This window comes from Monodon monoceros, unplaced genomic scaffold, assembly GCF_005190385.1.
Source record: "Monodon monoceros isolate NGI ecotype Baffin Bay Population unplaced genomic scaffold, NGI_Narwhal_1 Super_Scaffold_15, whole genome shotgun sequence".
Lineage (NCBI taxonomy): Eukaryota > Metazoa > Chordata > Mammalia > Artiodactyla > Monodontidae > Monodon > Monodon monoceros.
This window is the reverse complement of record NW_021703771.1, coordinates 28,161,613-28,174,403: the sequence shown is the minus strand read 5'-3', so window position 1 is coordinate 28,174,403 and position 12,791 is coordinate 28,161,613. Positions and strand designations below refer to the sequence as shown.

The 12,791-nt window shown below is 37.3% G+C and overlaps 1 protein-coding gene across 1 annotated transcript in view; it reads right to left on the bottom strand.

The window, feature by feature from the left end:
• UFL1 (UFM1 specific ligase 1) overlaps positions 1 to 12,791 on the bottom strand; it is a 49,844-nt gene that overhangs the window by 25,004 nt on the left and 12,049 nt on the right. The window contains exons 4-6 of the mRNA XM_029223992.1: positions 10,116 to 10,213; positions 9,479 to 9,593; positions 7,248 to 7,378 (exon numbers count right to left, since the gene is read on the bottom strand). Coding sequence (XP_029079825.1) covers positions 7,248 to 7,378; positions 9,479 to 9,593; positions 10,116 to 10,213 — 344 coding nt within the window. The remainder of the gene's footprint in view (positions 1 to 7,247; positions 7,379 to 9,478; positions 9,594 to 10,115; positions 10,214 to 12,791) is intronic.

Sequence of the window (12,791 nt, the reverse complement as noted above, 5' to 3'; positions counted from 1 at the left end):
TGAGAGACTTATATGCTAAGAACTACAAAACATTAACAAAGGAAACTGAAGATGATTCAAAGAAATGGAAAGATATCTCATGCTTTTGGATTGGAAGAATATTGTTAAAATAGTAATACTACCCAAAGCAATCTACAGATTTAATGGAATCCCTATCAAATTACCCATGACATTTTCCACAGAACTAGAACAAATAATCCTAAAATTTATATGGAACTATAAAAAACCCAGAATTGCCAAAGCGATCCTGAGGAAAAAGAACAAAGCAGGAGGGATAACCCTCCTTGACTTCAGACAATACTACAAAGCTACAGTAATCAAAACAGCATGGTATTGGCACAAAAACAGACACATGGATCAATGCAACAGAAAAGAGAGCCCAGGGAATTCCTTGGTGGTCCAGTCGTTAGGACTCTGTGCTTTCACTGACAAGGGCACAGGTTCAATCCTCGGTCAGGGAACTAAGATCCTGCAAGCCACACGGCCCAAAACAACAATAACAGAAGACAAAGAGAGTCCAGAAATAAACCCACACACCCCCCATGGTCAATTAATCTTCGACAAAGGAGGCAAGAATATACAATGGGGAAAAGACAGTCTCTTCAGCAAGTGGGCTGGGAAAGCTGGGCAGCCACATGTAAATCAATGAAGGTAGAACGCTCCCTCATACCATACACAAAAATAAACTCAAAAATGGCTTAAAGACTTAAATATAAGACATGACACCATAAAACACCTAGAAGAGAACATTGGCAAAACATTCTCTGACATAAATTGTAGCAATGTTTTCTTAGATCAGCCTCCCAAGGTAACAGAAATAAAAGCAAAAATAACCAAATGGGACCAAATCAAACTGATAAGCTTTGGCACAGCAAAGGAAACCATAAACAAAATGAAAAGACAACCTACGTACTGGGAGAAAATGTCTGCAAACAATGTGACCAACAAGGAGTTATTTCCAAATATACAGTTTATATAGCTCAATTTAAAAAAAAAAACAAACACCAAACAACCCAGTCAAAAATGGACAGAAGACCTAAATAGACATTTCTCCAAAGAAGACATAAAGATGGCCAATAGGCACACGAAAAGATGGTCAACATCACTAATTATTAGAGAAATGCAAGTCAAAACTACAATGAGGTATCACCTCACATGGGTCAGAATAGCCATCATCAAAAAGTCTACAAATAATAAATGCTGGAAAGGGTGTGGAGAAAAGGGAACCCTCCTACACTGTTGGTGGGAATGTAAACTGGTGCAGCCACTGTGGAAAACAGTATGGAGGTTCCTTAAAAAACTAAAAATAGAGCTACCTTTTGATCCAGCAATCTCACTCCTGGGCATATATCCAGAAAAGACAAAAACTCTAATTTTAAAAGATACACACACCCCAATGTTCATAGCAGCACTATTAATAATAGCCAAGATGTGAAAGCAACCTAAGTGTCCATCAACAGATGAATGGATAAAGAAGATGTGATATATATATATACACACACACAATAGAATATTACTCAGCCATAAAAAAGAATCAAATGTTGCCATTTGCAGCAACATGGATGGACCTAGAGATTATCATACAAAGTGAAGTCAGAGAAAGACAAATGCCATATGACATCACTTACATATGGAATCTAAACTATGATACAAATGATCTTATTTACAAAACAGAAACAGACTCAGACATAGAAAACTTATGGTTATCAAAGGGGAAAAGGGGTGGGGGAGGGATAAATCAGAAGTTTGGGATTAGCAGATACAAACTACTATATATAAAATAGATAAACAAGAAGGTCCTACTGTATAGTACAGGGAACTATATTCAGTATCCTGTAATAAAGTATAATGGAAAAGAACATGAAGAAAAATATATATACACATATATAACTGAATTGCTTGCTGAACACCAGAAACCAACACAACACTGTAAATCAACTAAAAAAAAATAAAAAACTGCACCAAATTTTACATCCTTAAGCAGAATTATGCTATTGAAATACCAGGTAATTGATCTGTCCTCCCATTCTGTGATCAATTTGCTTTCCCACCAAAATTTCACCTCAAATTTGGTGACTCTTGACTATCTGTCTTGCCCTTTATTGTATGTTAATTTCTTGTTCATTCTATTTTTTCTGTCTGTGAGGCTCCCCTCACCTGGGAAGTCAGTGAATGTTATATGATTCCATTTCTGAAGAAAAATGAGATCACAAACATACTGAAAGGAAACTGAATGCTGTATTCCAGTTAGGGTGTATGACTGGGAGAAATCCACTTTAATTTCTCTCTTTTGCTTATCAGTCTTTTCTATAATGATTATACATTTCTTTGTTTGTTTGTTTGTTTTGTTTTTGCGGTATGCAGGCCTCTCACTGTTGTGGCCTCTGGACACGCAGGCTCAGTGGCCATGGCTCATGGGCCCAGCCGCTCCGTGGCATGTGGGCTCTTCCTGGACCGGGGCACGAACCCGTGTCCCCTGCATTGGCAGGCGGACTCTCAACCACTGTGCCACCAGGGAAGCCCCATTTCTTTTTTTTTGAACAGCTTTAATGAGATATACAAAATTTACATATAAATCTAACCAATTCTAAGTATACAATTCAACAATCTCAATAAATTAACAGAACTGAGCAACCAACACCACAATCCAGTTTTAGAAGGTTTCCATCACCCAAAAAGTTCCTTCCCAGATATTTGCAGTTAATTCCTGTTGCCACCCGTAGACCTAGAGAACCACTGATCTGCTTTCTGCCTCTACAAATGTGCTTTTCTAGAGATTTCTTATAAATGGAATCAGTATGTGGTCTCTTGTATCCAGCTTCTTTTACTTAGCATGTCTTTGAGGTTCATGCATAATAAAGCACAGATCAGTATTCACTCCTTTTTGTTGCTGAATAGCATACTGGTGTATGGATATACCATATTTTGTTGTTTGTATCCATTTGTCAGTTGATGGACACCTGGATTATTTCCAGTTTGGGGCTATTATGAATAATGCTGCTATGAAGATTTGTTTCATGCCTTTGTGCAGAGATATGTTTTCATTTCTTTTGGATAGATCCCTGTGAATGCTTTTCTTTTATAATAATTACAATTTATTTTAAGTAAAGGAAACTATTGAAAAAAAAGGTCTAGACTTTTTTCTGACTCCAATTTTTTCATCCCTATTCATTTTAAGCCAATTATACCAGTTCTCTGGTTTAGGTTTAGTCTGTGTTTTTATTCTTACACATATAACTAAAAGACTTTTAAGTTATTCCAACTACTTGATTCTCTCTTGTTGATTATTTGAAATGTTATAAATTTTCCCTATGACAAACCTGGGAGAGCAGAAACAGTTGTCTAAATATGAATTAATACTTAAAACCGCTGTGTTTGGGGATTTTTGACTAAACTATTATTTTTACCAAATTCCTATATAGATCAATTTGGTTTGTATTAAATTATTTTACCTAAAATTTTCAGTTGAATTATCTAGAGCCCGCCCCCCCCGGACCAATTAGGTCCAATTACGTGAAGTTTGCTCTCCTGTTTATCTTATTACAACCTTCTCACGTTTTTTGTTTTCTGTTCCTTTCTACCTGAACACATTCCTACAAAAATGCAGAGGGCATCTTGAAGAACTTTATCTTAAAACTGCTGGGTGCATAACTTACTGTGGGTGTTCAATAAAAGTTTAATTGGATTGCACAAAATTTCTAGCTTTTTTTGTACAATGAAACTTAGCTACTGAATTATTTCAATCTGGAATACAATGTAGCTTAGTATTCTTCTCACTAACTACTTCCTGCTCTTCTTTCTGGCTACGTATAGTAACAATAAACATAAACCCTTTTCAGTCAGAGATGCAGGTCTTCTCTCTGAAGTTAGACCAGAAAACTGAGTTGGTTCCTTGTATTTAAGAGGCAAATATGAAGATACATTACCTTAAATGGTACTAACTAGAAGCCACACAGCCTAGCAACATCTTTTGTGGCTCAAAATTTGTTTTTGCTCTCATGGTTTGATAATACCTCCATACAGAGAAACTCAGGGCTACTATGAGTCAGGAAAATATTATTTGCTGAACCAGATGATAACTACACTCACCACAAAAACTAGTCAAAGAAAAAGGATAAATATTTGTTAATAGGAAAAATACACTTTTAGTTTTTTTTTTTGTTTTTTTGACTAAGTGATAAATGTTCAGGGTACAAAAAAGTTACAAAACGGAGTCCCCCTCCATTCCTATCACTCAGCTACTCAGTTCCTCTCCTGGAAAAAACTACTGTTCTTGTGTTAGAAGGGTGATCTGGTGGAATCTGTCAGAGCCTATGTAAAGCAGACATCCACATAGGGAAGAGAGCTGTAGCAGCAAATGGGAGATCAGTCACATAAAGGGGAATTAATCAAATAAGTAAATACATTAAGGATAATGGGAGCTAGGTTTCTCATGGACAGAGAAGGGAGTTACAATTATGGAAAAGGAGAAAACTAGAACAAGACTTAGAGTGTTGAAGGTATCAGTGTGAACTCATGGTTCCTGATACACAAAAATACAAAAATATAGATATATAGGGGGGTGTATACAATTGTGTAACGTGTATACCTTAGCTTGTCTGCTGAGAGGGCTTGGGAGTAGGAACAACCAAACAGCAATAAACAATCTAGTGTCCAGATCTTGGTTTCTAAATACTATACTCTACTAAAAGGAACCAGGGCTCGTTGGAGAAATGGCTGATTCCAAGGTTGGAACAGGTAAAGTATGAACTGAGCCTGGAACTTCTTGTTGCGCCAGAAAGAAGTGTTGGAAGAATGATGGGGACACGTCAAAAGGACACAGAAGCCAGCTTGAAAGGCCTTCCACTAGCTAAATCAGAGCCAATTTGAAAATCTAAATAATGGTAACAATAGATTATAATCTAATGAATAATATAGAAAACCATAAGTCCACAGTGATTTAATAAATGAATAAACTGAAAATTTGATGAAAAACAGGGTAACTCACATGATCTCAAACTGCCCTCCCCATAAATACTTAATTATAAAGGGAAACAAGAATCTTTATGAGAAGCCTAGCAGATATCTCCTTATTAAGAAGTCACAGTGCACCTCATCAGTAACTGGAAAAATCTAAATTGTATGCCACCTGATAGGGTTCAATGACAAGAACATATAATCACTTTTGTGATATTCCTGCCAAAGAGGCATAACCTGAATATAAATATGACAAAGTAGCAGAAAGAAAAGACTGAATATTCTATGAAATAACTGGCCTGTGATCTTCAAGTGTCAAGGTCATGAAAGTAAGGTAAGTGTTCCAGTGACTAAGGAGACATGACATGACAATTAAATGCACTATGTGATTCTGAACTGGATCCTTTTTGTATAAAGAATATTATTGGAACAACTGGTAAAACATGAATGGGATCCAAGGACTGGATAATAGTAATGGATCATGGTCAATTTTCTGATTTTGATGTTTGTATTGTAGTTCTATAGGACGTTGCCCTTGTTTGTAGGAAATACAAATACAGACTAAAGTGTGATTATGGGACATCATGTCAGCCACTTTCTCTCAAATGTGACAGAATTAAAAAACAAAAAGGTTCTCTAGCAACTTTTCTGTAAGTGTGAGATAAAAAAAGGAAGAAAGAGAGAAAGAAAACTGTTGCATTAGATTGCAAGCTCTCTCTTCTATCCTTTTAGTCTTTTGTTCCACCAGGGCCCTGAATGTATTAGGTGTTCAATGAGTGCTTTTGATTTGCTGAATGACAAAAAGAAATCACTGTGGCTGCCACGAAAAAATGTCCTGAAAAGTAATAAGAGTAGAAGAAGGGGGACTTGTTAGAGAGCTCCTGATACAGTCTAGGTAAAAAATGGACTGAAGTGGTAAGAATGGTGATGTCAGAGAAGTAAAGATTACATAAATATTTAAAATATGAATTCAAAAGATGTTGTGTTATGGAAAGGGAGGTAAGAGAAAGGATGGCATAAAGGAGGACTCCCAGTTTTCTGGCAAAACCAACCTGATGATGATATTTACTGGTAATGGAAACACCAGTGGAAGAATAAATTCAGAAGAGGTGGAAAGTGGGACAGTAGTGAGTTATTTTAAATATGCTGAATTTGAGGCACTTATAATAAAACACTTCAACAGAGATGCTGTACAGATAGTATGAGTCTGAAACTTAGAAGAAAGGTAAAAGCACCTAGGCAGACAGTACAGGACTGAGAAGAAAAGATGGCCTGAAACAAAACTTTCAAGGCTCGTGAAAGAAGGAAGAGCCAGAAAAGGTACAGCCTAATAAGGTACAGCCAAAAGAGGTAAAAAGAAACCAGGAAAGTACAGTGTTAAGAAAGAAAAAAAAAAAAGAGAGATGAGAACATTTCAAGAAGGAAGCCGTAATTGGGGTTAAATGGTGCTATAAAGTAAAACAAGGACAGGAAATACCCATTAAATTTAATGATACTGACATCATTGCTACGTAAGTTGTAGAAGCCAGGTGGGTGAGTTGAGAAGTGACTAAAGGTAAGAAAACTGAGATAGTAACTGTAGACATCAATTCGAGAAGGTTCACTTTAAGGAAAGGAATAAACAAGATGGTAAAGGGAGTGAATGGGGTTGAGAGAGGTTTGATTGTTTTAAAATGGAGAAATCTGGACATTTAAATGCTGGTGGGACCCAAAAACCACTGAGATAAACTAAATGACACAGGAGAAAAGAGAGAATTGAGAATGTAGTTTTTCTTAATTCCACACCGGAGTTTGTTACACAGGGCCCAAACATTAAGTTCAAGTGATTTTGAAAGTAAAATTGTTATTCATTAGAATTCTAGAATGTTATTTAGTAAAAAAAAAAAAGTTCTAAAGTCATCCAGCCCCGTCTGTGGCCCAAAGAAGTTAGGTGACTGACTGACTTATCTACTCAAGGTCACAAGGTTACTATGTGATAGGGATATGACCCAAGGACTTCTGACCGCATCCTCTTTCCATGATCCCAGGGTGACTTTATATATGATCTGGGTGTTCTGTAGAAGTACATCTGGGGTCATAAGGATGGTGAAGGTAGGCGAGTAAAGGAGATGTGCGTTGGAGAGAGTGTGGCCACATTCTAGGGCTCTGGAATCCCCATTCCTATTTCACAGAAGCTGCCCTCTGTCTATTCAATAAACTAGGGGCCTGAATGAGATTCTGCTTTAAAACAACAAAAAAGCAAACAATTATCAAACAAATGTAAAAATATACATAATTTAAAATATGCTTACCGGGTAATAGCACTGAACAACCCACGGATGCGTGCTTTATGTCTAGCTACAAAAGCTTCAGTAAATATTACTCCTCTGTTATCAAGATCAATGTGTCCATTAATAATTCTACCTAGTCGCTGAGTTAGCGCCTGAGGGTAAAGATGGATGAAAATTCTTATTAATTTGAAAGAACAGAATTACACATTTGTACAGTCTTACTAGCGTCATGTTGCATGCTGATGCTGTATTAATCATATGACTGAATAATTTCAGCAAGCATGAATTAACAAGATATATAAGGTAAAATGAAGACTTAGGATCTAGGAAACTTCATAATCTTATGGCAGAGACAAGAATCGAATGAATCAAATAGCTGAATGTTAAAAGGCTCAGCTACATGCTAAAATAAGGCCTATTTCTATGGTAAAATAAAAGAGATTGATTAACCAATTTTCTAGATACAGGCAGTCTGACACATAGACAGCCAAGACATATACATGGGTCTTGGAGAGGATCCTATATGGACCTTCTAACACTAACAGAGAGAAATATAAATATTATTCCAAGATTCTGCAACCTAGGGAAACATAAGACCTGAAAAGTTATCTTCTGTGATGCAAATATTAACAAACTGTGTCCAGAAATCTATACTGACAGACAACCTGATTTCTTGGTAATCTCAAGAGAGTATTTTTCCACAGCTACACTATGACTGGGATCAGGTACATATAAAATAAGCCTGGACATATTTGCCTTCCCAGGACAAGTTAAATCTACTCAAGTCAGCTGGCTGATACTTTTATGGTACAGAAAAATGCTTTCCAAACAACTTCTTAATGAGCTTTTAGAATACTGCCTGTGAAACTGAGAAAAATTAAAACTGAAAAATATTAAGAAACTATATATATTTCTAAAATGTATCAGTAGCACAATTTTATAAGAAATCATTTGAATCTGTTCTGATACTTTTATTTAAGAGTCTAAAAATTTTTTTTTTTTACCTTCTGTGATTTATATGTATTTGCCGATTTTATCTTCTGTGATTTACATACATTTGCTCAGGAGCTTAGGCTCCTGAAATGCTTTGTAAAACAGATCTATGTCCTAAATGGTATTTTAGATGCAATTAGGAGAAATCACTCAGCTAAAATGAATGAGTAAATCTGTTTTATTATAAATTAATCTCATGCAATTATGGTTTGGTAAGTTAAAGTATACCTAAAAAGAGATTTGGCTTTTCCCTTATTTGTTGCAGTAAATACAAAACAAAACCATCATTTATTGAGTACTTTCACTGTGCCAGCCATTTCAGTAGATATATCATGAATATAACCTCACTGAGATCTATGAAAGAGACAATTATTCCCATTTTCGGATATGTAACTGGAAGCACAAAAGACATGAAATAATTTTCCTGACACTGAATAACTAAGCAGTGGCATAGCCAGAATTCAAATCAAGGTCTGTTTAACTCCAAAGCCCATGCACTTTCCACTGTACCAAATGGACTTCTATAATTCTAAAATGTCAAACCATTTTAAGAAAAAAGAAACAACAAACAGGGAACTAGCCTCTATTTTCAGGTAGCATTGTTATTACACTATAAATCAAGATATCTGATTTGAGTATTGACACAAGTACCAAAAATGAAGAGAATATAAGTGATTCCTTGGTTCTTCTTCCTGTCACACTGACAGTTTAGAGGAAAAAAGGTGACATCAAAAGATGTTGGTACTACTTACATTTTGGGCAAGAAAATTCTTTGTTGGGAAGGGATGTTCTGTGCACTGCAGGATGTTTAGCATCAGCCTTGACCTTTACCACACAAGATGCCAGTAGCACCCCTTCTAAATTATAGTCTTCATCAGTTATTTCTTAAAATATTTCTTAAAATATAACTAGGCAATCAGAACTGATGATACCCTGGTTAAAGTTTCTGTACAGTTGTTATCAGAACGTTAAATAAACCTATATGCTTATGGTATACCTGCTACTGCATCAAAGCAGGCCTAGAACTTAAGTCTACTTAAGTTTAGGGTGTCTCTGGGTTCAGGAAGATTACAATCACGTCTAAACAATCTCATCAGAGCCATCAATGTTTAAGTATTCCCCAAATATATTGTTAGAACATCAGTAGTCAAAACACTTGCAAAAAATCAATTAATGGTAAGAAGGTATAGTTTCTTCCCTCCCATTAAAATTCTTTTATTTATCTGAAAAGACATATTATAGTATTAAGAAAAAAATACCTGTGTCAGAAAGTTTCCGGGAAGATCATAGGTTTTACACAGTTCGGATATGGTTACCTGACCACTTTCCTGTAATTTATCATTTACCTCTTCTGCTAACCGATCCAAATAGTTCCTAATAGTTTAAAAAAAAAAAGGAAAAACCCAATTAGGAATAATAATTTTCCTCTATTATGTCTAATTCCTGTTGCAATAAGGTATGCCTCAAAAGTAATGAATATGTTTAGGTAAACACCATTCATTACTCATATTCTGAAAATGTTCTTATCAATGTAACTAAATGTAAGGTTAATCAAATAATAAATGCTGAAATTGTTTTCAACAATTAAAATTCTGCAATCATTTTCATTAATATTTTTGGAACAATTCTGCTTTCAGAGTTAAACTCATACAGGAAAGATGATAAAAATTATGTTTTGTGTCGCTTTAAAACAATAGAAAAAAATAGAAGTTATATTATTTCCAAGTACTCCACACAAGTAAGCACTTATTTTTTAAGTACAATGATCCTTACAATGAAAATGAGCACTAAGCGTTCTAAACAAAATGCTGAAGTGGCCACAACTGTTCTAAATTTAAGTATAAATTTACTTACAAAAAAAGAAAACAAAAAAGTGTCCTTAAATATCGTACATACTCATCTATCAGTTGTCCCAACACTAGCTGAACATGTTTTTCTGATTTAACAATGTCACCAATTCTATTTTCAATATGAGTCAGATCCACATTAATCGCCTGGAAAATAAGTACAAATTCTGTTAGTGATAAGTTCATGCTGTTTAAGTCTGAAATTACATATTTAGAACTTAAAAAAAAAACTTACTTATCCTTAGGTGAATTTCAAATTGATATGAAATATTATAACGAGTCTCAAATAAAAAATTAGAGGCTTGTTGCTTATTTACTTTCATTTCTGAACAAGTACATTTCCACTTGCTAAGAAAGTTCGTATTAAGAAGTTACAGCATTTCAGGGGTCTTTTCTCCTCCAGAGTCCCTCCTGGAGCCTGGGAAGTCTGGTGGGGCGCAACAGGCAAGTCCCAACCCGCCAGAGATCACACAGTGAGTTGGTGAGTCTGCGACCCAAACCACCCATTGCCTTGGAGCAGTTGCCAGACTGCCGCCCCACAGGCAGCCACTTGGCCCAACGATCAACCCAGCCCTGGCTCTCTCGCTCAGGAGAGGCTCTGCAGGCTAAAATTCAGGGGATCAAGTTGGCCCATGCACCTCAGCCCCTGCTGAGGTTCTCAGGCTTGCTAAGACGTCAGCCAAACCTGCTGTCGGCTTCGTGAACAAGGCTTCTCGGCAGATCCTGGCTGGTGGTTCTGAGCTGGGAGGTAGATGTAGATGGGCCCCTGGGCTGAACAGCTAAAGTCTGTCAGGCAGAGTAAATTGGAGCTTTGTGTTCCCTAGACACTTCAAGGACAAAGCTAATGGCAGGAGCTGAGCTCTGCCAGAATAAAGAGATAAGATGACCACATCTATCACTCCTGAGGTCAAGGAGACCTCCCTGACTGCACATGTGCAGAAAGACTCCTTGGGGGTCAAAAAGGGAGGCGCGCTACCCCATAATAGGTGCTGTCAATGTCCCATAGGCTGCTGTGTTGGAATCCATCTTGGCAAAAAGATGCACACGCATATGGAGAAGCACCCTGGGTCAGGTCAGAGGTTGGAAACGAAGCAAGATGACGGGCCAGAGAAAAACAAACACTTGGAAAAACTTCCTCCATATAAGTGATTTAAATCACCTCTCTGGTGTGCTCCTCATTAGGGAGGATGCCTGCACTCTTCTCTGGGTGTGTATTTTTGCTTTGCTCTAAATAAACTGGTTCTTTGTTCTCTTTGCACATACTGTGCTTCCAATAAATCTTGTGCCTGCTTTACAATGTCTTTTTGTGAATTCTTTCTCCCAAGAAGACAAGGACCAAGGTCCTCTCACCTGCCGACGTCATCTGGCGCCATGACTTGGATTGCTTCCAAGGTAACTTGCAGGTCTTGCTCAACTATGGCTAGAGACCTCTGCTCGCACTATCTTCCTTAGCTTCTCCTTTGGCCTGCACCTTTCTTTCCTACTTTTCTTGCACATAAGGCTCTGTTTTTCACTACATATTTTCACACCCTCCTGGGAGAAGATCTTTTGCTTTTTATTTCTAAACTGCCAATGCTGTGTTTGTCAGGCTGAGCGCACAGGCTCCCTGAGGTCTTAGTTACAAAAAACACCAGGGCATATGACTTTGGAAATAATTATGTTTCCCAACTCCAATTCTTCCAAGAGTTCCTCCTTTTACCTCTCGGACCCCCCCACCCCTCAAGCTTTGGCAGCCCTTACACTGCTATGGACAGCCTATTGGGCTGGCCAATTCCCAGGAGATAATGTCATAAATTTCACAAATGCTTAACCCCGAGGAGTACATCCCAGTAGGAAATCTTGCTATAGGACATAGGGGAGATCTGATGTCTATAAAGCTTAAGGGAAAACCGGCAACCACTCTGCACTGGTTCAAATGTCCACCCCAGGTAAGAAGGGAGGGCACCCTGTGCAAGAAACCAAAGCTGACCAGAGACGTCTGGTTAGAAATCAGTGGGGGAGTAGAGGATGCTCCAAAGTCCATCAGCATTAAGATCGAAAGACATTCAGAGGACACTCTGAATCTCCTCCAGGTGCCTCCTAGTAATGTTTCCAGGATGCTGGACTTCATTTCTAGGAGCACTGTTCTCAGTTGCAGGTTATTCAACATGGGAGGATCTCCTCCTAAACCAAAAAAAACCACCCCTCAGAAACGCTCCCAGGGCAGTAAGTTATTTTTGTTCTTTCTGTCCACTTTTAGTCATAAACACCATGGAAGGTATCCCTGGGACAACAATGTATCAGCCAGTCTGCCTCTGTCATTAGGGCCAATTTGAGCACTCTTTGGTCTAAATTCTAGCTATGAAACTATGAATACAGAAAAAGATGGGTTTTTTTTTTTGACACTGTGTGGCCACAATACTCTTTAGACTCCAGAAAAAACTGGTTAAGATAAAACCCTTTTGAAATTGCAAAACTGGTTCTTTCTGCATATACAATTAGAGAAAGCTAGCTTGTTAAAATACTTTTTTTCAGAATTCTGATCCTGAGAGAACAAAAATACGCCCAGGAGAAAGCCTGAAGTTAACTCTTATCATGTCCTTGAGAGACAAACACAGCCCACTTTGCCTGAGACTTCAGCCTTGGGTTAATTAGTAGAACTTCAAGCCAAGGGGGAAAAAAAAGCAAAGAGGCATTTTAAACCTCAAGCAGAAACTGTGAGATCTCTGTCTGTCTGGATTTATGT